Source organism: Myzus persicae, unplaced genomic scaffold (genome assembly GCF_001856785.1).
Source record: "Myzus persicae strain clone G006 unplaced genomic scaffold, MPER_G0061.0, whole genome shotgun sequence".
NCBI classification, from domain to species: Eukaryota; Metazoa; Arthropoda; class Insecta; order Hemiptera; family Aphididae; genus Myzus; species Myzus persicae.
In genome coordinates this window covers 117-24,989 of record NW_019104354.1, presented here as the reverse complement: position 1 = coordinate 24,989, position 24,873 = coordinate 117, and the positions used below count along the sequence as shown (strand labels likewise).

General features: G+C 32.1%; 1 protein-coding gene across 3 annotated transcripts; it reads left to right on the top strand.

Annotated features, from left to right (window-relative positions):
- LOC111041433 lies at positions 1-22,620 on the top strand. Of its 3 annotated transcripts, XM_022325704.1 has the most exons (6): positions 1-236; positions 337-517; positions 10,482-11,040; positions 11,395-11,535; positions 19,158-19,385; positions 20,900-22,620. In XM_022325704.1, the coding sequence occupies exons 3-6, from the start codon at positions 10,561-10,563 to the stop codon at positions 21,200-21,202; spliced, it is 1,152 nt and encodes a 383-aa protein (XP_022181396.1). In that variant the 5' UTR covers positions 1-236; positions 337-517; positions 10,482-10,560; the 3' UTR covers positions 21,203-22,620. The 3 variants fall into 3 exon arrangements, with proteins under 3 accessions (XP_022181396.1, XP_022181395.1, XP_022181397.1); XM_022325703.1 differs by having other exon boundaries at positions 1-517; XM_022325705.1 differs by lacking the exons at positions 19,158-19,385; positions 20,900-22,620 and adding an exon at positions 14,630-18,196 and having other exon boundaries at positions 1-517.
- Positions 22,621-24,873: the final 2,253 nt, after the last annotated feature.

The following is a 24,873-nucleotide window of genomic DNA, read 5'->3' as shown; positions in this document are numbered from 1 at the left end:
ACTTCGCCCGCACATTCACAGTGTACATCACACGCGGCCAACCACCGATCGTCCGCTACAGTCACTCGCCCGCGTCCGGCAGATCAGTCACACAATTTTTTTCAATAAGCGCTCGCTCGCACGCCCGCACACACGTTCTCGTATGCTTATATAGAAATAAGTACGAAATACGCGTATATAATAAGCGCCGGCACCGCTGCTGCTGTTGGGACGTCGTATATCTGTCGTGTGCGTGTGTGAGTGTGGCGTGTTTGTATGCGCAAAGATAATAATAATATTAATATTACTATTGTTTATTATATTATTATCAAACATAATTTCGTACATAATATACAGCTGCAACGCTACTGGTAAAGAGGTGCATCTGCAGTCGTCGTCGATAAGAAGGTTCAGCGCGGCCGGTATAACACGAGGGAAACCCGACGAAACGCGGTCATCGCGACTGCACTTCACTCGCGATCAACTGCAAGTGTCGGCGGAGTCGCGCCGGAAAACACAAACGCTCGGCTGACAAAAGGTATACTTTATAATTATTATCATCATTCATAACCATAGTATAGTGTTTCGAGTGTATACCTATTACCTACCTGTGAAAGTGTGGAAGTGCATAAAGCACACGAAAGTATATTACCCCATGTCCTACGTGAATTCGACAAATGCAACGAAAAACAAAACAGTTTGTATTTCGTTGCATCGGACGTATCGCACTACGGCGAAACAGCATGGTTACAATAGAAATCGCACTCCTGCATTCACGTAGGACACGGCGTTAGACTTTATATTTATTTGTATAAATGCAAATTATCAAAATAGACGATAAGTGTGATTTAAATATTTATATATTATATGCAAAATATATTATTGTAATATTATCGATCGAGTAGTGCATACAAATTTTCGATTGTTTTGGTTACGTAAAGTCGAGTGGATATATTAAATGAGTCAAGCGTGTTTACATAATTATAAGATCCGAAATCCGAGATAATAATCGGTCGTGCAACTCTCGTGATTTATTTCCCGACTATACTTCCTGCTCGTCCGGTAGTGTGTATTTTAAATTGTACGATAATATTAATGTATAGGTAATAAAAGTTTGAAAAAACCCGTTTGGTTTCCCGTTAAAGTCCCAGCAATAAAAACAATATAGCGTACAACCACGGACGCGCGAATAATATAACAACTCGTTCGACGAGACAGCGTACCTAGGTACGTAATAAAACAGTGCACACACGCGTGTATAAGAAGACCACACGCGTAATAAACACGTTGTGGCGTGAAACAGTTTTTTTTTCATTCTCCGTTACGTGATTCTAATTAAGGATACGTACCCGATATATCTTATAATTTATGGCATTCGGGTGACGTTGACACTCTCTAAGTCCTATACTAACTCGTTATGACGAACACCAAACCTAACCTTGCTTACGGTCAAAAGTTCAAAAAGCTTCTAGCTACATTAGTTAATTTGGACTATACAACACATCAGACATGATATTTAGGCGATATTTCAAGATTTAATTTTTTTTAAATTCCCAATATCTTTAAAAAAAACGCTAGAAATTGGTGTTGATCATTGTTGATTAAGCTATAAACTAAAGTTCGTTTCAAAAATCAAAAACGTATATTTGTGTCCACTTGATTTTGGTTTAAATAATGTCATACGATAATACGTAATATGACATAATAATTGTAATGTATTAAAGTATACAGTCCACTATTATGTAAATATGTAAGAAAAGAGTGGAAACTTGTTTCCGAGATCAAGGTGTTTTTTTGCGTCTGTGCATTATTATTGTAAATAATGCACAGAAATGACGGTGCTCAGCTGACACATCGGGTGTCCGGTTTTTTGATTTTTTCGTCTTTCACTTTTAATACATTTTTTATAACCGTCATTGCTGTTTTCCCGGTGCCAATTGCTCTGACATCATGACGTGTTCGTATTTATTTATTTTGTATATTCATAGCTTTATTTTTTAATATAAGTCATTCCGCCGTACCGTTGATTGTCGCCGTCGACCGTTGTTGCATAATTTCTTTTCAGCGAAAAAATACACATAACGTGTGCAGTAATCGTAATACATTTATTATCATTATTTAATAACCGGGCCACAGGACCGGTACCGTTCGCCCGAGTACACTCCACTCTCTGAGTCGGTTTCCGTTGCTGGAACGACGATGACGACTATACGTAGGTATACGCTACCCATACGTTATTATAATGCCGACGACTTTCACCGCTCCGGCAGCCACGGCCCGCGTCGTTTCACTCTTTTATTTTAAACACATGCTTTTATAACACATATTAGATATTTATATTTTTTTATTATTACCTGACTGCAGTGGGTTGTAAAATGGGGTGTTATGGGTATGTAACATAATCTCGCATATGACACACTAACACCGTATGTCCCCACTCCATAGTATATAGTACTATTTGTTTTCATTAAACCGTTCATATACAATACAAATGTTTCATCATAAATGTGAATATGAAATTTCTAGAAAAATACACGACATTATACAAGCACTTACTAGCGTATATAATATGGTACCATTAAGCAGGAAATGGTCGGCCACCGAATTCTACGTCCCGCGGAGAACTTAACAACACGCAGCGTCGTTATTGTAGCGTCACGTGGGTCGACGTTAATGATGTATGTATTGTATGTAGGTACCTAACTATCTCGTGTTTGTGTTTTTCTCTATTCTACGACCAATTGTATACAGATCATCATAATGCGGTTTTTTACGATGTTTACTGCAAGTACAAAAGCTTGTATTAGGTTGGATTAAAGTTAGGACAGTTAATACGAAAAAAGAATTACACCCAGGAGTAGATACATTAACAATACCTTATTGAGGAAATGTAACATTTTGAGGTTTGTGTTAAACAAATTTGAACAGTTTGTGACTTGAGAAGAGTGGTGTTGCCGTTGGACACTTGGATAGAGCTAATAAAGTAATAACTAACAACTGATTTTATGCTAAACAAAAACTACTCGAATTTACTCTGCTAGCATAGAATGGACAGCCAAAAAATATAGTTAAAATCATTAATTTTCGTATTTTTTGAACATTCTACTTATTAGTTATAATAATATATACAATTGAATGTTTCTTTGAGAATAAACTCTTAGTGAGAAAAATGTTTAGTTAAGTACTTAAAAATATTATTCGGAAATTTAAAAAATATATACAGTAAGATATATTATAATAATTAGCTGGTGTGCATAATAATTTTAGTACACGCGTGTCGCGTATATTAGTGCCTACCGAGTATCGTATGTATAATTCTGAAAAATGATGATTTCCGCGTGTCAAAAACACTGCGACGATCAGACATAAGCGCCGAGAGAGTACGAGGGGGAGAGAGGGGGGAAGCTAGAGAGACGGAAGGACACATCATAGAATGCGTATAATAATATGAAATTATATGGTACGAGAATAGTGATGGGCGGGTGTGAAGTAGACAGGGGGAACGACGCGATGACGAGAGTGAAAACCGGACAACCACGGTGGCATCATTTTGCCGCTGGCACTATCAATAACTATGTAATATTATTACCACGTTTATTGTTGTTTCGTGTCCAGTTTACGTAATTTCACGCGTAAGAGACAACATAAGAATAAAACATGGGTACCCACTATTTAAACGGATGCGCCAGTGATCGTCGTCGCTGAACAATATATTATGCCCGCGAAATGAGAATGTAATCGCCGTGCACAACGATGTAATTAAAGCGCATATTACGAGATAGTACCATGGTCGCGGTCGTTCGATCGTTTCAAGCCGGGTTCTCATTATACCGTGTCATGTAAAGTTGTATTATACATTCAAATTGTATAGGTAACGTGTTACCAATATTTGCTTACCTACGTATATTAAATATTATACGGAACACTCACAACACGGTGTAGTGTGAACCCGACTTTACGACGCTGGTCGGCCCGCGGCGATGGTGTTGCTGTACTGCCCGTCCTTGACCGACGTGAGCACAGTTTGCAAATGTCACCGATGTACATCAAGAGAACTTGTTAGTTATAATATGATGTATTGATATAAGTGTATAACCGTGTATCTACATACTGAATCCATTTACTGGATTTCTGTCATGTATAACAAAATCGAAATCTTGGTGTTAGGTTAAATCTCGGTTGATATATGTAGGATTATTTGCTTCTACCAAATGTGCAGACGATAACCTAACGTCATATCCTTTTTGTTACCTATATTGTTCAATTAAGATGTTATAGCATTTCACGATTTCTTAAATACTATATTACTATTATTATAATTTATAATATATTACTTATGCTGTTATAAGTTTTTAGATAGATTATATTTTACAAAAATGATATAGAGTTATCTCGAAGAGATTAGGTATCCTCTTTAAATTTGGGAGCTAAGTTGGTGTTAAGACTTTGAGATTTCATGCTTACGTTGTTTACAGGAAATATTAATATACAATTGTTTTGTATTTTTTCTTAATAAAACATATTTTATGCACTTCGAGGTTATTCATTTTTGGTATTTTCAGCTGATTTGTGTTCATTCTGTATGCTAAAGGCGGTACCCGTCATCGGAGTCACTATACCCGAGTACTAATATCAGTATAAAATTATACTGTAATTATTACAGTTAAAGGACCAAAACAAGAGTTCATAAAATATTATTTTCAAATACTGTGCATTTATTATTTAAGAAAATAGTATATTGGCGAAAATAAACTTATTTTATGTCAATTAATGTCACATTATAGACTATTCTAGTAATCTGATTTAACTTCTGAAAAAAATTGATTAAGTTTATATATGACGTTTTACTAGAAAACAAATGTTCCACTTTTTTGAATTTGAGCTTGTAATTTAAAAATGCCCTTAAAAATTGTAATTTAAAATGTTAAATATTAAAAACTTTGTAAAAGTTAAGTATTTAACTGATCATATCGAAAAAAAATTAGAACTACGTTATACTTAGGTACCCGTATATGTGTAGTTTCTATTTCACAAACACACCTAACCAAATCTAACCAAATTGTACTTTCAGAATAGTCTATTTTACATTATTGTATACCAGATGTTTTAAACATTTTAATTTTAATGAAATGTTTAGAGTATGATTTTGTAAAATGTACAATAATATAACATAATATATCAAAATTTAAATATCAAAATAAGTCTAGATGAGCCCTTTATAATATCCCTCCTTTTAAATTCAAAAATATTTAATATACTTTAAAATTTAAAGTTTAATGTTGAAATTAATGAAATAAACTGGATTATTCTGAGCGAAAATGTATGCGTAAGTAATAGACAACTGGTACTGGTCGAATAATGTTATCTTAAACATGTAAAGGAAGTCGTTTTCAAATAAACTTCATTACAATTTCAAACTCAATTAAAAAATTGTATCAAATAGGTTAGTTCATTGCACAAATATACTAGCTTATTGTAATAGTACCCTCATTATATCATTTTATCACTTTAAGGAATTAAAATGTCAGCGAAAAAGGACGATCTATACTTTGCCATTGACCGTACTCTTACGCTGCCATTTTATTTTGGTTGATAATAATAGAGGCCTCAGGCCTATGTGCAATAACCTCATATATAGAAGTCAATACAATTGGCAAAATATTTATGAGGAATTTCTAAAGAAAAAAATTTAAAAAAAATTAAATTTAGCGAGTGATGGCTAAACTTACTAAAATATGCTTGCATGTGCTGTAGCCCCCTATTATTTCTTTCACACTACATTCATACGCATACATACTAATTACCACTTTCTTCTCAAAATTGACTCAGAAACTTAACACGAGCCGAGCCCAAACATGAGCTGTTCTTTCTTTCAGAAATAATCAATTTTACTGTCATTTAATCTTAAGTATTAAAAATACATAAAACATTTTAATTCTAATAAGTATCATAAAAATTAAAATATATAAATCGTTTATTTATAATTTATAGATAGGCAGTCCTACACATATAAAATAAATATAATATAATAATGAACTGAAAATAACACTGTTAAATATTAAAATTATAAAAAAATATTAAACATTCTCATACTATAATGTTTAAACTTAGACCACTCGATATGATTTTAGGTCTTCAACGAGAATAGACTCTGAGAAACCGTGGTTCTTTTCTTACGTACTCCAAAATCCAGCGTGGTTATATATATATATAGTGTAACAGAGAAAACTGATAAATGTATAATTAACGAACTATTTAATACATTGTGTTCTAATTAATATTTAATATTTGTTTTATTAATAATTTAATTTAAAAACAAAATTAAAAATATTGTTCATACCAAAAGTTCTTATATAGTTATGGTTAATTACAAAAGGTACCTAGTCAGTTATTTCAGTTGTACCTAAAGTATAATATAAAAAACGGTTGAAAGCGAAATTCGCCTAGTATCTAAATGGGATATCTACATACCAACAAACACATACAACAATAATTACAACATATAAAACACATTCGTACATACTCGTACATATGTACTCGTAATAATGGTAAGCGGTGCAACGACCTGGTCATGTACACGATTATATTATACTTATTTTAATATAATATAGTATATTCCTCTATTAAAGCGCGAGAGAAAAAGAAATCATGGTGATTGTAGAGTACCTTGGCCAACGATCTAGATCAGCTGCGAATCATATTATCGAACTGCCACCTACTCTAATACACTACTACATAGAAAAAATATACGTAATGATATTATATTGATATAAATAATAAAAAATATATATATAGCAAATGTATTTATCGCGCAACTTAAAATGTATATCATAATATTAATATAATATAATGCATACGACGATTAGCGAACGGGAAATGCCGCCTTTTACCGCCCCAGGTGAAACCAGCTCCGAAACCGCCGCCGCACCGTCGCCGTACGTACATTCATCCTGGATTAAAAAATATATTGCGACATTGTTGATCATTATTATTTTTTATCCGTCCCTTACTGCAGACAGATCGCGACGGCGACCACACGGAATTTCCAAATATTATCCGTCTTATTCGTTCTTTGCAAAATACACATTCATTATTGATTATTATTTAATAGCTACCATTGTACCACCGATTTCGTGCACCGTTATTGTACAATACACTGCGGTTTTTTTTAGAAAATATACTCTACCTATTTAAACAGTGTGTACCTACTTGGAGCTTAGTTATACAGAACATGCTGCTCTGAAAAAATACGTTGTAATGTAATGTGTAACGATATAAATTATCTTCGTTCCTAAGATAACTTACAATCAAATTCTGATCAATTTCTAAAAAAAAATTTTCATCAGAAGTATAATAATTGTCAGACATATCTATCATTGGGAAGTTGTCTCACCAACTAGGAATATTATTGGTACATAAACGATAAACGATGAAGCAGATTGGCAATAACCTTATAATTAACTGGTAGAACAATCATAGAGATGAAGCACCTTCTATACGATGTACGATCTAGTGTAAATTCAGATTTTCTGTAGTTTGAACTCTAAAATCCCCCTAGATGCAGTATAAAATCCGACCTACTTTAACATGTTATATTTTTATCTAATTTTTTAATTACACTACTAACAATTTTAATACTTCATAATATAAATCACAATTCTAAAAGCTTATTTGAAACTCTGCTCCTATAGAGTATAGGTATTAGGTAGTCACATATGACCGTTCGAACTTCAAATGCCTCGACAGATCACTATTCACGTTTCACGGACCTGTGTTTGTGTGTGGTAGCAAAATATATGCACAGCATCCACTGAAACAGCTGACATTGCTAATAACTGTATTTTATAATGATAATATGGCGAAAATCAGTCTCTGTGGTAAAAAGCATCGTGTATAAGAATGTAATACTATTATAATGCCATGTCGCAAACATTTATTTTATGTGCACAAACCGTAAATAACTCCGCATAATATTAATAATTATAATAAATAATAGATAATAACTAATAACTTATATAGTCATTATAATTATGCTTTATATATTATACTCATGTGACGTTCTCAGTACCGAATCAAATAAATACCATACATACATGGCATCAAATAAAACTGTAAACTAAACCTTTAGCCTTTTCAAAACATTTCATTGCAATTCATGTACGATGTGTCGATTTACGATAAACTATGATATTGTGTTTAAAAACAATATTTTGATATCATATTTGATTTTGAAAAAAAATGCATTATCACTCTTCTTACAGTTGCATAAGCTTGACTGTAAAATATTAGCTTGTATACCTGAAACCCTTAGGCTACAGTAATTAATTACCTATACAGACTTAAAATATGGCACGTTCTATGGCAAGAATAATAATCGTTTGAGTTGTATACTCTACTGATTAGTAATTATTAATTGTATATAATTGGTGATCTAAGAAAGTAGATTTATGATTATACGATTAACTTCATTTTTCATGATTAGGTATTTATATATAATGCACTAGGCAGTAATTGGTGATTAAAATAATATACAAATATATATATAGTAGATACAATATATATATATATATGCATTATATGAATAGTGTGATACATGATAATTAAGATAAAAACAGGTTATACTGCATACAAACTACATTTTTTTTTTATTTCGTCACACAATTTTTTTTAAGCGTTTCAGATGTTTTGCGCAACAATTCGGGGCGGTGAACTTTTACCTGAAAATGTATGATATTTTTCAAATTTTATAACGAAATACCAAATATTAATGGGGAGCCAATGATTGTGTAAAATATACAGCACATAGTGGACCGCCTTGGTAATCAAGCGCTAGATGCGCATACTATAATAATATATACAGCTGCAGGTGTATATTTTGTTTGTCGAGTGAAAGTGTGCGCGCACTTCACCCTAGGGGGCGTTATCGCGGGCGTTTCCGTGGCAATTTGCAAAAAAAAAAAATTCAACGCATTACGACATTTTTCGTTGTTTTGCCCTCATAAAAATCTCGTAAAATAAAAAATTCAGTCAATGCACATTATATTATATCAATATGATAATATACACATGTGTGTACACATGTAGCTGTGGGTATGTTTGTCATCGACCACGCCCTTTGACTGCTTTATACAGACCGCAAGACCGCAAACGTTGTCGTGCTTTCCAATGTAGGTAATATCGTTATTAAAACCAATAATGGTTTTTTCGTTATTATTACCTGTTTAACCTCTGCAAGTGGATACTAAGCATTTAAGAACTATCATAAATTCGAGGTGCTCGACCCGGAGTTAAAAACCGCAATGCGGCGGCGTTAAAACGGGTCGTGGGGAAATTTATTGAGTCGTCACTCGTCATTGATAAACAAATATCGTAATATCAATGTAATATTTTATGATAATTGGGACCAAAAAACGTATTAATTTGCTACGAAGCACCATCGGTTTTAATAGGTATGAATGACGCTACATTACGTAGGTACGATAATAACATTGATTTACAAATACATATAGGTGTCAATTTTGTTACATAGCGTAATTCAGAAATTGAGTTACAGGTTTATAAGTACATATTACGGCATTACCCCGTTTATGTATTGTATTATTTATTATTATTATTATTATTATTATTCAATGATTAGCACGTATTGCGGCTGCTGTGGACGCCAGCGCACCTCGAAGATTTGAGTTAACGAGTAGATATTAATATTACAATATATTTTATAATGCTGCCCGTCACTTTAATGACAATAATAAATAATATTATATTATGCATAAGTTATAACACGTTGCCATTCCCCGTGATGAGTGCAATCGTTCAGTTAACCATTCGAATCGTTGAACCCACATCGAGGTTGGATCGACGACATTTGCACGTTTATTAATATGTAGAATATGATCAATCCCAATTGCTAATGACAAAATTGCACCATTACTGTTACCTCTTATTTGGTTTGTTATACCCACAGAGGGAGTTTATATGTAGGAAAATATTGTGGCGGGAAAACTATGCTCTTCGCTCAACAGCGCTTAGACTAGGATGTAAACACGCGTCTACGATCTCGCGCATTCAAACAGACAATAATATATTATACGTAACTATTAAATCAGAAGGATTAACTTATATTCATAGAATATAACTACTGCATTTAACCCATAGAGAAATATACTTTTAAGTTCAAACTATGAAGTTGAAAGCATATTTGTTCATTTTTTAGATGTGACATTAAAAAATCAAACAGGTACATTACACAACACAGGCGACAATAATAAGATGTATGAACTTTTCTGCTCGCCGTATAAGTTCGGTTATTCCAGTTTATAAACATGACGTGTAGTGATATCCGAGTTGTTCACGCGCATTCCACACTACATTTATGCGTGAACGACTTATTCGTTAACGAATTAAACTTAAATTTCATTACATTACATATAAAACCATACATGTATCGTTATATTATTATCGAATGTCTTTTTTCTATAACTTTTGGTTTTTCTGTTTCATAGACCAACGGCTAAACATCACCGTCGGTTACTGCTGTATCAACCACACAGCAAATTGCCAAATACCTTGAAATCAACCGAAATGACACCTTCACAGACATCGGTTCGACGGTGTTCCGTCTTGACGGCCACTCTACTGCTGTTGGTAGTGGTAGCCGCCAGTTTGCCATCCAGTGCTCGGTCATCCGCCATACGTCCAGCGTCGTCCGCTGCATCGACCGATGCTGCCGCTTCCCCATTAGTGCCGAGCAGTTGGCAAGGAGCTTCAGCCGTTCACTCTAATGTACCAGCATCGGCCTCCGGAAGGACCGTGTTGGTCAGGAAAAAAAGGACGTTGCTCAAACTCAAGCCTCTCATCGTTCTGCCGGTCAAAGTCGCGCTGGGCACCGGTGCCAAGCTGGTGGCAGGGGCCAAGTTCGGAGCCAAAGCTGTTGGATTGGGCTCAAAGGCATTGGGCGTCAGTCTCGTCGGACTGAAAGCCGTCCATAAGGTGGCCAAAGTGACGGTGAAGGCGGCCACCGCTCTGGGCGTCAAGGCGGTGCTGCTCAACTTTTTGTTCCAGGTACAGTATATTATCTATCATACCCATGCGCATGCTTCAAATTAGCGACGTAGCTAGTGGATAGATAAAGACGAAATATCCAAAACACACATTAACTGAAACTATAAATTATAATACAGCAATATTTGATTACTAAGTTGTGTATAAAATTATCGGATACAAAACATAGATTTCCGTATAAAAACATGGTACTTATTATATAATACCACTTCTCGACCTATACAATTTCTAGCTGCACCGTTCTTGCAGCGTACACAGGCTCCACTCTACTACATAGTTCCCATTCGTTCCTTGACACAATTGTAATGAAAACTGATCGCACCGTTTTATTTGTTTATTTTTACGCATCTGCAGAAAATCAATCAGGTGATCGACTTTAAGACCCGCCTGCTGAGCAACCTTGACCAGCGCAACCGTCAACAGAATGCACAATTCCTGTCACCAGTGTTGCCCCAATCTTCTTCACCTTCAAAATCGGGATCGATTGGAAACAAGGTAAGCTTACATCGATTCACGATCTATCGTGTATTCATTAATAAAACTTGTAAATAAGAGAAATAGCTGCAATATACAATAATGTATAATATTTTAATGCACATTATATACATAGTGAGAGAGCATGAGGGGATATAAGTGGTGTCTACAACCGTATTGAGTATTTTGTAGACTACCAAAGTGTGGTATACAGCAGTATAATTTATAGTGATAGAGAACGAAAAGGGCGAGGGAAGCGGTTGTTGTGGCCGAGAATTAAGAGGAGGGTCAAACCGATAAAATATATATTATGATTATTGCTTAATGATTATCGGGTATAATTTGGAACCCAATCGTTGTGTACAAAATGTTTTATAACAGAGCCTAAGATGTGTGATAGAGTGGTAGTCAAAGTTAAAAGATGAGTAGTGACCCGATATATACGTATTATACACAAAGAGGAAAGTTGCTACCATGGTGACTGATGAGTGCACTCATATACGTGATTTATAAATTACTAAATGTATACAGAATATACTATACAATACAGGTATAGTCTTAATATTATATTAAATACCACTTTATGTACGGCACGCACTTCACAGTATTTTATACTCACATATTGTAAATATAATATGCATATATAGTGGATTTTCAATAATAGGAATTTCAACGGAATAAATCAAAAAAAAAAGAATTCGATTTAATTAAATAAAAAATGTAACTTAAATACAAAATATTAAACAATATTACGCTGACGTAGGTATTCATAGTTTTATTTAAATAAAAACATGAAAGTCAGTTATTTTTAAACTCGTTGATAAACGAAAATTGTGTTTATTTTGTTTTATTTTATATGAAATACCATTTGAGTTTTTAACCGAATTGTAATTAATTATTAAATTAAAGGTTGTTACAATATATGGGCCTTATTATCGTTAATCCACTGTATACGTATATAAAAAACGTATAACCATGAGCACTATTGTACAATTACACTAACATATTTTATACTTGTACACTATATTTTAACAATCACCACCAGCACCAACACCAACTACACCAAATAACCTACCCACAACCAATATATCCCTCCCTCACTTTCTTCACATCAAAATATAATTTATACACTCGTTGAATACAGGTACAGGTTACATATATATTTTAATATTATAATATTATATAATATTTATATGTACATATCATTTAATACGATTAATGAGTAATGATTGTAAAATGAAATTTTTACTTTACTATCATAAAAATACTATATGACTTATTATGCATAGGCTACGCATAAATACAATAGCTACAAAATGTATCATATTATACGATGACGATTAAATTCAAAAATATTATGTAACTTAATCATATTATTCGTTCGTGTCGTTTGTGACAATGGTAGTGATACTGAAATACTACAAATATATCATATTCTTATGTTCATATATTTATATTATATGCATAACATACGATGACGATGACGACGACGGAAGTGATGATGACGACGACATTTAGATTGAATTTAGATTAATTAATAATGTGAATTGTATAATTCACATATACTTATACGAATATAAGATTACACCATCAGAATCATGACGAGAAGATAATTGTAACATAAAAAAACTCCCACAAATACCGACAAAAAACAACAACAAAAAACGTCGGTGACAGTTAAAATATATTATACCTATATATTATGTATAGGTAATAAAAATATATGTACAAAATAGCTTTGACGGGACAGATACGATGAAGATTGTAACCAGTACTGTCTACATTATACTGAACAAGTGAACAAGACATATATATTTTTATTCGGTATTAGTGTATTACAATACGATATAATACATACCTACATGTACGTTACACAATTAAGGGATTTCACAATCGGCTCTTGCCAGTAATTGATTCTTTATAGACGAAATTTATGAAATAACACGTTTTAATAAATCAGTTAATGTATTCGAAATAAAGTATTACGAATAATAAATTGGCAAAACATAAATGTAAAAATATATATAAAACTTGTTATCTAAATTTCAGTTTTACTCCGTTTACAATTTAATACATTCTACTCTACAGTTACTAGAACCAACGTTAAATTAATTTTTGAATTCGTCTGTAGCTGAATATTATTATAGGGAAAACGTACCTATGTCCTATACACGATAGTGTTATACATCTATCGATAAATCTAATTTATGTATTGCTCTGTTACTAAAATACGACATAAAATGACAATTATAACGACGACGACTTTTTAAATGCACGTCCGTGCAGCTGTATACGTGTGCCGTGTGTATCTACGTATGACGTGTGTGATCACGCTCTCGTGTAGGCATGACAGAGATTGTGTGTATTTGTGTGTGTGTTTGTTGCAAAAGGCGTACGATATAATACAGTTTTGTGTACGATAGTTTTAATTATAATAATATTATATTTAATTCAGTGCTCCGGAATTTGGAAAAACATATACCTAATAACTGATGTGTGTGGTAAACATTGGTTTGTACATCTTCTCATGATTGCTCGTAATATTCATTATAATATCGTATATCCGGAGGAGACCAGAGTTGCCATACATACAGTTGCCTTTTAATCGTATTTAATAATACCGGTGCTTAGGCTGAAGTACCTTTTCACTTGCAGACTATAGTATATAGATTTACCTATTGAGTATAGATAAATAAACGCAATAACATATTAACTACACTGTTCTGGTTCCGATTGATTATTATATGATTATTATGTATATGTTAACCGACACAATTTCTTATATCCTCTATGGTATACACGATGTCGACAATAGTTTCAATTGTCTGCTACAGTTCTATTATTATCTACTGCAGCCAAACGTCAGGTTTTAAATACTAGACATTCGAATACAATACTAACCAAAACGGCACTCGTGGATAAGTGGTTCATATTATTGTGTCTGCAAGATGACTGAAGTAGCTTCCTTCACATGCTGTAACCGCACAACCGAATTCGGGCACTGAATTTATATTAATAATATATTATTATATAATAAAATATAATAAACTATGAATAACATCGAACGACGAATGTGTGTCTGTGTGCGTGTGTGTGTGTGTGTGTGTGTGTTTAGGACAACGCCACATTCAACGTCGTCGGTGCCGCAGCTTCCGTCGATGCTATTGTCCCTTCACCGGACTTCGCGGCTGCCCCCGATGCCTCGGGTTTCGTCACGAATGCGCCATCAGCACCAGCCTTCGTACCCGGATCAGACCTGATCGCTTCACCACCACCACCATCACAGCCAGACTTTGATGGACCTCCATCGGACTTTGTCGGAACCCCGACAAACTTTGAAAGCGCTTCATCAAGCTTTGGCGGCGCTCCTTCTGGATTTTCCGCCTTCCAACCGAGCTTTGCAGCTGAACCGTCGGGCTTTGCCGCAACAAACGACGACGGATCGCCATCGTCAGAGACGTCGTTCTAAAAACATGCGTCCTCTCGTCATTGTCATATCGTCGTCTTCTCGATTGAATCGGCACTTGCCAGTCACACCGCCATAATATATATCATAAATCATAATCGTCATTTATATATATTGTCTATCATTATATTATCATAATCATACATATATATTATATATATATATATATATATAAATCAAGCCATAACCATATAAAGTCATAATTCATAAATCATAATACATAGTAATATAAGTTGTTGAATAGTATAGATGGTCATAATCGCAATTAAGGGATACTTAGGGATGATTAGCTCCTTCATAATTTATGCCATTAGTAGACTAACTGAAAAAATAAGGAGCTTCCGCTTTCCAAGTTTTTCATTGAAATTGTGTAGGTAGTACGTTATGGTCGAGTCGTGAAAATTTCATTGACTCACCCATCAAATAGAGGTATATTATATAAAACACAATTTTGGAAGTAGGATAATTCCATGTACATTCCAACTTTCTGCATAATCACTTAAACGATGATTATCCGATTGAGGAAAAAGAAGATTCGTTTGATTTTTGTAACCCTGGTCGATTATATAACTCGAATTAATTACATCTAGGTAAGGTTTAAATTTTGAATATCGCGTATACTTGCTATCACTATATGGTATATGTGTAGTGAAATGCCATATGACATTAAAACGAGTATACTCTCACTTGATATTATACAACTGTTTTAAATTAAATTATTGTTAACGTATTTTTTTATAGTTTTATTATAAATAAATTATATGGATACAACCACATGAGCTCGACTGTAACGGATAATCAAAATTTCGTTTTTTATAACATTATGTAATATTAGTACATTCATATATTACTATATTAACAAAAATCTAAAATACACGTAGGTGAATTTAACGTTTAACATAGTCACACATTTTATAAATCATAATAAAAGATCATGCAGTTTATGTTTATTATAGTATGGTGTACGGTGTACCCAGTACACTTACCTAATAAATAATTAGCGTATACGGGACTACGTGAGCATCTTATTATATTAGTGTCTTATACTTATATATTATAGTATTATACATCACTAAGGTTCGGTGATTATTACACTTCACTTTCATATACGTTAATAATTAATACGTTGCAATTATTTTTGTTGCAACATTGAATAATGTAGTGTACAATCACTCGTCTCTTCTTCATCGTCACTATTTTCATAATTTCCATAATTTAACCACACGTGTTGTTCACAGAATTTTTAACAGTTCTTTCATCACACTAATAACCATTATCATTATCATATTATTAAGCTAAATTATCGTGATTTTCAATTTTCATCGTCATCTTAAATCGGTATTGTCAGTCAATGACCATTTCACCAATCAATCATCGTCATATCATATGTGCCTATTATCATTAATCCATCATACATGCGTGTTATATAAATAATTTAATATTATATTACATATTAGTTGGATTAGTTAGGATAATCTATATAGGTTTTAGTTAATCTTAGTAGTCAATAAGTTTGTTGGTATATTATTTATTACTACAGTCGTCGTGAAATTATTTTTCTCAAAAGTAGGTTCTATAAGTCGTTCGATATATTTATGTAATATTAATAACAATAAATAAACAGGCTGCCAATTATATCAAAAATATATTACAATTAATAATATTATAATTGATGAAACAACAAAGAGACGTACCTACTACTAGTAGACAGTAGTATTACCTACTTTAGCACTTGCGAATCAGTATTGACGTCTTGTAGTACCTACTGTTTGTCACGTAACTTAATTAATAGGTAGGTACAATATTAGTATATTAATATTATTCTCTTTATTTTTCATCTGTCATTGATATATTTTAAGTGTGGCTTGGAATGTATAAGTTCTTATCTTGTCCGGTTTTTATATTCACATAGATTTTTAACTTTTTAATATTTTACACTACATGCCCATAGAATTTATTTTGTCTGTAATTTCAAACATTCTACACATTTTTCAGAACCAGGCATAAAATAAATTAAAAATATTTGAATCTCAATATTGTTATTAAATAACATTATTTTTACGTGGTTGTATCTATAAAAAATTTCGTTGAATCTGATAATTAAAACATATCTTTTATTTGCTATAAAAAAATAATCAATTTGACTAGTGAAAAAATTTAAATTATTATTTTATAAATGTAGAAATATAGAATCCTTTTATTCTAAATCCACGCCATGAATATTTGTATCAACTAGAAGTCTATCGTCGATACCAATATTGTTATCGTTATTATAGATTCTTTCAAGTAGGTGTACTAGGTATATAGTTGATAGTTGTAAACTTAAAAGTCATATAGGGTGGGTGTTTAAGTTATAATTACTGATAGTTAATAACAATAGAAAAGAAACACAGATAGTCCTCACTATTATGAAGCCAATCATATGTATTAACAGGCGTACTACACTACTTACTAAAAATTAATCCTGAACCTACCAAGGGCGTTTTTAGAAAGAAAGGCACATGAGGCTCACTCATTCACCGTACTTTATACTTTTTTAGTTTTTTTTTATTCTTTTGGGATGGAAAATATAAGTTATAACTTTTACTTGTGAACAGTTAAATTTTTTTGTTCGTGCCCTCCCCCCTCTACCCCATAAGACATTTCTATATACGCCCATGGTACCTGAGTTACATCTAATTAAAATTTGATCCACCAATTATATTTAATATTTAGATATATTAGAATCGAAGACTAAGTAAATATTATCTTTCAAATGTATCATTACTTATACAGTTCACCCTCGAGCACTTGTTTAATCTGTCTGCATAAAATATGCGTATAAAGTTACCCCTTTCACCACTGTAACATTTAAGTGATATAATTTAATATTTTAGTGTTAATTATTCAAAATTACATTAGTATACACGAATCCCTCGATATCCGCGAATGTTAGGTTCTAACAAAACCACGGATAACGAGGCCACTATACAACCATTCAACATTCGCATAATAGTGATAAAATATATTGATTATTAAATAAAGAGTATTTTCAAGTTTTCAATACTATAGTGGATAATCGTAAGTGCGATTAAAAAATTCGCGGGTAACGAGGGATTTCTATACTTATCTTATGTTATTGTATTCGTGGTGATATTCATATGTTCATACTGTAATATTCTTTTAAACGTTAATGTATTTAATAAATAAAAATAAATATGCAACTATTTGAAATAATTTGTATTATTATTATCATCGTCATGACTCGGTTAACTTGATACGAATTATTCTAATGTTCGCACAATCTCCTAGTTATTCTTACCATATGTCATTAATCATCATTCGTCGTTTTCCATGTCGAATGCCAATTATAGATAGAAATAATATTTCAGCTGAATACACGATTCGCGGTACAGTTATCGTATAATATGATATTAAAATTCTGGTTCATGATAATGATTACAGACTGCTTGTATCAGCCCACAACACTTAAAATACTATATTGTTGAGTTTAAGTGCTTAGGACAAATTCTGAGGAGATCGGTAGGTGCCGCGGCTTATTTAAAAAAAATTCAATGAGATATGGGAAATAGAAAATAGGACTGTAGTATCATTGGATCATGCAGATAATTGTTTAAGAATTTGAATTATTTATACCAGGTTTCATCAAAAATGTATTAGTTTTAATGGTTCAATAAAATTTAAAGGGTCGATCATGGACCACTGAATCATGTTTAAGAGACCATTCGAATTTAGCTTACTGTTGATTCATTAAATGTTTAGTGATTATTTATGTGACCCGATATTAGTCTCTAACATAATGCCGATAAATAAATTCCCTTAAAATGTATGTTTAAAAGTCATACAACAACAAATCTCTACATTAAAATTCAAGTTTGAAACACATCATATTGAAGACAAAATGTTTGATCATTTTTTGAATTGAACAAATTAGTTGTCATACAAATGTAGGATGATATTGATGGCAGACCGTTGTGATGATTTACATCTCAGATCTTAGTTTTCCATATCTCGTTGATATTTTTTATATTGTCATCAAAACTTGTATTTTTATTATTAATATTAATATTATATTTATACCGATTAAATTATTTAACATTTAACTACGATTCAAAGAAATATTATGAAAATTGTAATATTTATATGTTTTCTTACATGGTGGGACATTGCATTGCAGGAAGATGACGACTTTCTGGCATCGGTACCGGGCACCGGAGACCAACAAGTTTTGGCCCAAGAACAATCGAAATCTTCAGCCACGGCACCGGCAATAGCGCCTCTGGAAGACGATAGTGAGGTGACATTCGATGCCAACAAAGTCACTCTCCAGGTTCCGGACAGGTTGTTCGGTCCCAGTTTCACTGCTGTCAACGGCATATCACAAGCTATCGGAAACGTCATACAGGTAATATATTATACACATACACTATGCAGAGATTTATTATTTCGTCTATAGTTGAGTACATATCTACACGTGCTTAAATTTAAAATGTGCATTTTTTTTTTAAAGTTTTGAGTAAGGTTTATCAGTAAATTTGATTTCAGTTAAGTTAAATACAAATGCATAATGTAAAGGTAAAAATCAAAAATTAATATTTAAAAAAAATCTTCTACAGATATTAATAGGGCTACGTTACATGGACATTTGTTGCCTCTGTCTTAAAAGTAAAACATAGGTAACCTACAAACTTACTGTCAGGTTATTAATTAATAATAATAATTTATTTTATTTTATCTTCGTTAATTAAACAATTAGAGATAATCGATTTATTATGAAACTATATGGTTAGAACATTATCTGTGATTGTAAGAGGGTTTTTAACGATGGTTAATATTTTTTTAGCAAGTCTTACGTATATTACAGGGTAAATTAAAAATTATTATAGCCCACTTAAAAACTGAAATATCTTAAAAATCCATATAAAACATAGATAATGTTTATCAAATTTCATAATAGGTAGATTCACTCTAATTTTCAAAATAACTAAGCTAAACGTGACCTGCTGAGAGTAAGTTTTTAGGTTACCCATGTGTTACTTTTAAGACGGAAGCAACAATTAATGTCCGTGTAACGTCCTCTTAAACAAAAATGTGTTATGATATCATACCAATTTGGATAATATCACACTCTTGGTGCAGGATCGCCTCTTCTTTAAATTTAACATTTGTAGTCTTAAGAATAATAGATTTCAAACACAAAATTTGAACCAAGAATATAATTTACAAGTTATTCAGTAATACAAACCTTTTATTTAACATCAATATTTGTAATTTGAAATGGCTTACATATTGATATTGATATCTTATTTAATCAAACGAGTTTAGCTTTATGGCGGTTTTTAATGATATGTCATCATACAATACTACTTACCACATTTTGATTTAGCGCAGTGTTACATTATGTTTAGGATCACTGGTTGTAAAATATGAAACTTTAAACTGCATTAAATAAAATGATGGCAGTATTACGTTCACTGAGGTGATACAAATAAAAATATTTTACTCACTCAAATCTATGACACTGAATTAATTAATCAAAAAATGTTGTAATTCTGATGCTATATCTAACAAATAAGCACCAATTTTTTAATTATGATGGTTTTGTTCCAGTGGTGCGATATATTTTAAATACACTTACCTACATTAATTACCAACAATTATAAATGTGCACTTTTGATAAGAAATAAAATATTTGGTTTAAAAAATCAAATTTCGATTTTCTGTACGAACTCTGCAACATAATATGTATACTATGAACTTGTAGCTTGATCTGAAGGTGTATATTATAAATAGAAAATTAGAAGTATCATGCAATGATATTAACAATGCATAACGTTATCTTTTTAATTATTTTTTATATAATATATATTGTAGGTATATTATTTTATTACCATTATCATTTTCGTTGTTGTCTCGTAGAACGCGGCTGGCAGATTGGCCCGACTTGTGGACGCCATCAAGGCGGCAATTTGGCGCAAAGCGGCAGGCGTCTCGTCCATTAGCAATTCAAGTGGCAGCTTTGGCGGGAACGGAGGTTCATCAGGTGCGTCGACGGCCAACAGAGGATCGCGAGACGCAGCGGCTGACTTGCAGAACGACGACGGATTGGACATGGACCCACTGGACGAGGCCGCGTCCTCTCCATCTGCTTCACCCAAGAAACTCAATGCGACCAATTTGAGTGTAGACGCCACTAGTACAGGTGGTGGCAGCAACAAGTGATACTGGTGACCTCTTAAAACAGTCGTCGTATTTTAGCTGTCTCTCCGTTGGCACAACAACATTTAATGTTATTGTTACCCAAAAAATTATATTATTATAACATCGTCCGTCCACGTGTAGAATGATGTGTAGATATTACGATGTATGAATATTAAACAGGGTGATTGTCAGCTAAACGATCGATATCTTTATTAAAAACTGTTGAAATCTTGCGATTTACGATATCTATTTTTAGTTACGCTTCATGAGTATTTATAAGTTATAACTCCCGTCTTGCATGATGATCAAGTATCGTCAACCTCAAAGTTCATATTATCTACCATCGTTATAATAAACAGACTTGCATACAATTACAGCGGAAGCTCAGAAATATTTTCATTAAAATATTATCATACACTTTTATGATAATGTTATAACGATAAATTAATAATATTTTGTATATTAACGATAATAATGTAAACATTTTTTTAAATTATTAACACCCCTTAAATTGTTTCCTGTATACGAGCTTGATAATACAAAATATAATATTTATTGATTACATCATTTTTTTTTTTTAAAACAAATTTAGGATCTTTCACATTTTTTATACAACTTTCGATAATTTAAAACTGACGGTGATTGACGTAATCATTGAAATAATTGTTTTATGTATTTGTACCTATTATAGACGTACTATAATAGTAAAATAATTTACATGACAAATATGCATGGTAGACCTGAACGTAGGTATTTTAGTTTGTTAGTTAGTTAAAAAAGGAATATTTAAGTGTAAGCTGGGCTTTTTCTGTTGTAAATAATTTTAATTTATAAGTATTAAATATGTTATACTATTGTAATATTTTAAATGATAATCAAAACTAAAGGAGAAAAATGTAGTATTACCTAGGTATAGCGTATGGGGGTATGTACATTTTACCTACTATTATTGCCATGTTACGTATGTATAACATACACTATACACTATTAATAACAAATAATAATATTAACTTTATATCATTTATTATGTGCTTAAATATTGTGGTATAAAATATTATAATATAATTTTATTTGTAAACATATTGTTCCGGCTATACAATGTATATCGTCTACATTTGTTGTTCCACAACTCATATTGTACATAATTATTATAAGAGCAAATTTTTTTCACTGAGTGTTGCATTTCTTATATTATAATATTTTATTGTTGTATATTGTTGTGTACCTATATTGGGTATATAGGGCCTGTGATCAATTGTATTTATAATTTAGTAGATTTTTATATATTGAGTGTTTATATATAATATAACCAACGCGTGTGTGCAAAAATACACGTTATATTAATCAATTACCAATGTTATTGTTGTTAGTTGTAGTATTGAACCTTTAAGAACCTATTATTTGCAGTTATAGATATTAAAGTTGGTTATTATCTATCATTATACTATTTTCATTTTTCTAGTTACTCCAAGGAAGAAGTGACTAAGTTTAATAAACTATAGTAGATCCGATGCAGGTTAGGTTACTTGGATATTTATTGCACACGTGTATATAATATTATATAAAAAAAAAACAGAATAAAATGATCAGCCGTTTTCAAGCAATTACCAACAAACAGCATTTAATTTTTAATTTAATTTATAAATATTTTATTTTATGTAAGCAAATGTAAGCATGTACTTAATATTTTATTAAAAATAATAGCACTTATTATAATGTTATGTAACTAATGGAAACCCAATAAAATAAGCAAAAAATATTCCTTTTTCGTCAGCCAAAAACTATCCTTCGGCTACATACAAGGGTTGAAAAATACGCTATAAACACCATCTAAGCTTCAACTCTCAAAGAATCTATTGATATAACTGAAGTTAAATGTATGAATCAGAGAAGGTATAGTGATAACTGGATTCTATTATGGTTAATTTTACTGATTAGGTATGTTATTATAAAATATAATATGAATAATATAATAATAATATAATAATCATACAAATTAATTATTTTCAGAAGCCCGAGTGGATATAGATTTCTAAGGCACCAAAACATACTTCCACTTCCCTGTGTAAAAACAGTTAGGAAGTATCTTATGGCAATTAATAATGAATGTAGATTTGACCTTAATTAAATACAGGACGTCACTGGGCAGTATTTAAACTTAGAAGTAATGTTACTCGTTATTGTATTGGGCAGTGTAGTACTTGTCCCATTAATGTAAGCGTCGATCATTCTTAAGAAATCATAGCCAGGATTTTTGTTCAGTAATCGAGTAATCTTTGTTCTGTTTTTTTCTGAAAATACACCTTGCAGTTCAGATGATAATTCCTTCATTACTTTTGTAGCAGCAAATTTATTGCTTCTAGACTTGTAATTATTTCTGGTATTTTATAAAAATGTGTATAAATCAGATTTAAATAGTGTTGTATTGACGGGTTTTCAAATGCTTCCTTGGCGTCACGGTTTGATAAGGCGTCAGAACTATTTGATTGGTTAATAATCCCTTTTATTTCCATGAAATGTTCACTGTAGAACTAAGTAATTTTTATCCAAGGACCCCATCACGTAATGACTGGTTCTGCTGGGAGTGGTAAAGTCGGCAACTGTTCCCTGTATGTTTGTATTCGCGATGGTGCTTTCATGAATACTTTTTTCTCTGCAGAAATGAGTTTGTTCACACCCAAAAACTCATTTCGAATTTCTTCAGCAAAGCGGTGAACAGCATGAGCAAAAAAAATTACATGGGTTTAAATTGGATAGAAAACGTTGAGGGCTTCTCCTGCTTTTACTATGTATGGGGCTGCATCAGAAATAAAAACGCACATTCTCAGCGACATTTACGTCGACAAAAAATGCGGTGATGCATTGTTGCAACATTGCAAATGTTTATGAATCGAGCCATCGTCGAATGGTTGACCTTTTAAAGTGCTTTAGAAGCTATGAGATGTGGAAGAATGTTCTTGATTTAATTTTCCAATAAATAAATTTGAGATGTAACGTCCCCTCGAATCTGTTGTCTCATCTGCCGAAATCCAAATTAAGTTATTCCCAATTTCACTTTTAATTTGTTCTAAGATATTTCTTTAAACGTCTACAATGTAATTTTTCTGTAAGTGGATTCATCTGGTATGTTTTGATTCTGGCAATATTTTTTCATAAAACCACGGAATTTGGGATTACTTAGTTTTTTCAAAGGAATGTTACTCACTATTAATGCTTCACATAAATCATTGTTGAAATTATCCATAATGTTACTAAGAAGCTGTGACATAAGCGCCTGACTACCAGAACTATTATAGGTGGTCTTACTTTTCTTTTCAGGGGCTATATCGACTCCCCCAATGAAAAGGGAAGTAACTCGAATTTTATCATTTTTCAGTAGAGCTATTTTAAGGTTTAACTTAAATTACTATTAATTATAGTTTTTTAACGATTTCTTTTTAAATGTTTATTTATGTACCCTTGTTGTATGTTTGAATATAATATTATCACCATAATTCTGTTGTTTTTTAACCTCCACAGTAGATGTATGATGGAGAATAAGTGTAAGTTACTTCTTTTTTTCAGGGGAAAAAAAGTTTTTCAGGGAGTAACTCGAGTTACTTCTTTTTTTCTGGGAAAAATCATTTATTATAAAGAAGTAACTCGAGTTACTTCTTTAATCTTGGGTAAATATATACAAGTACTAAAATAAT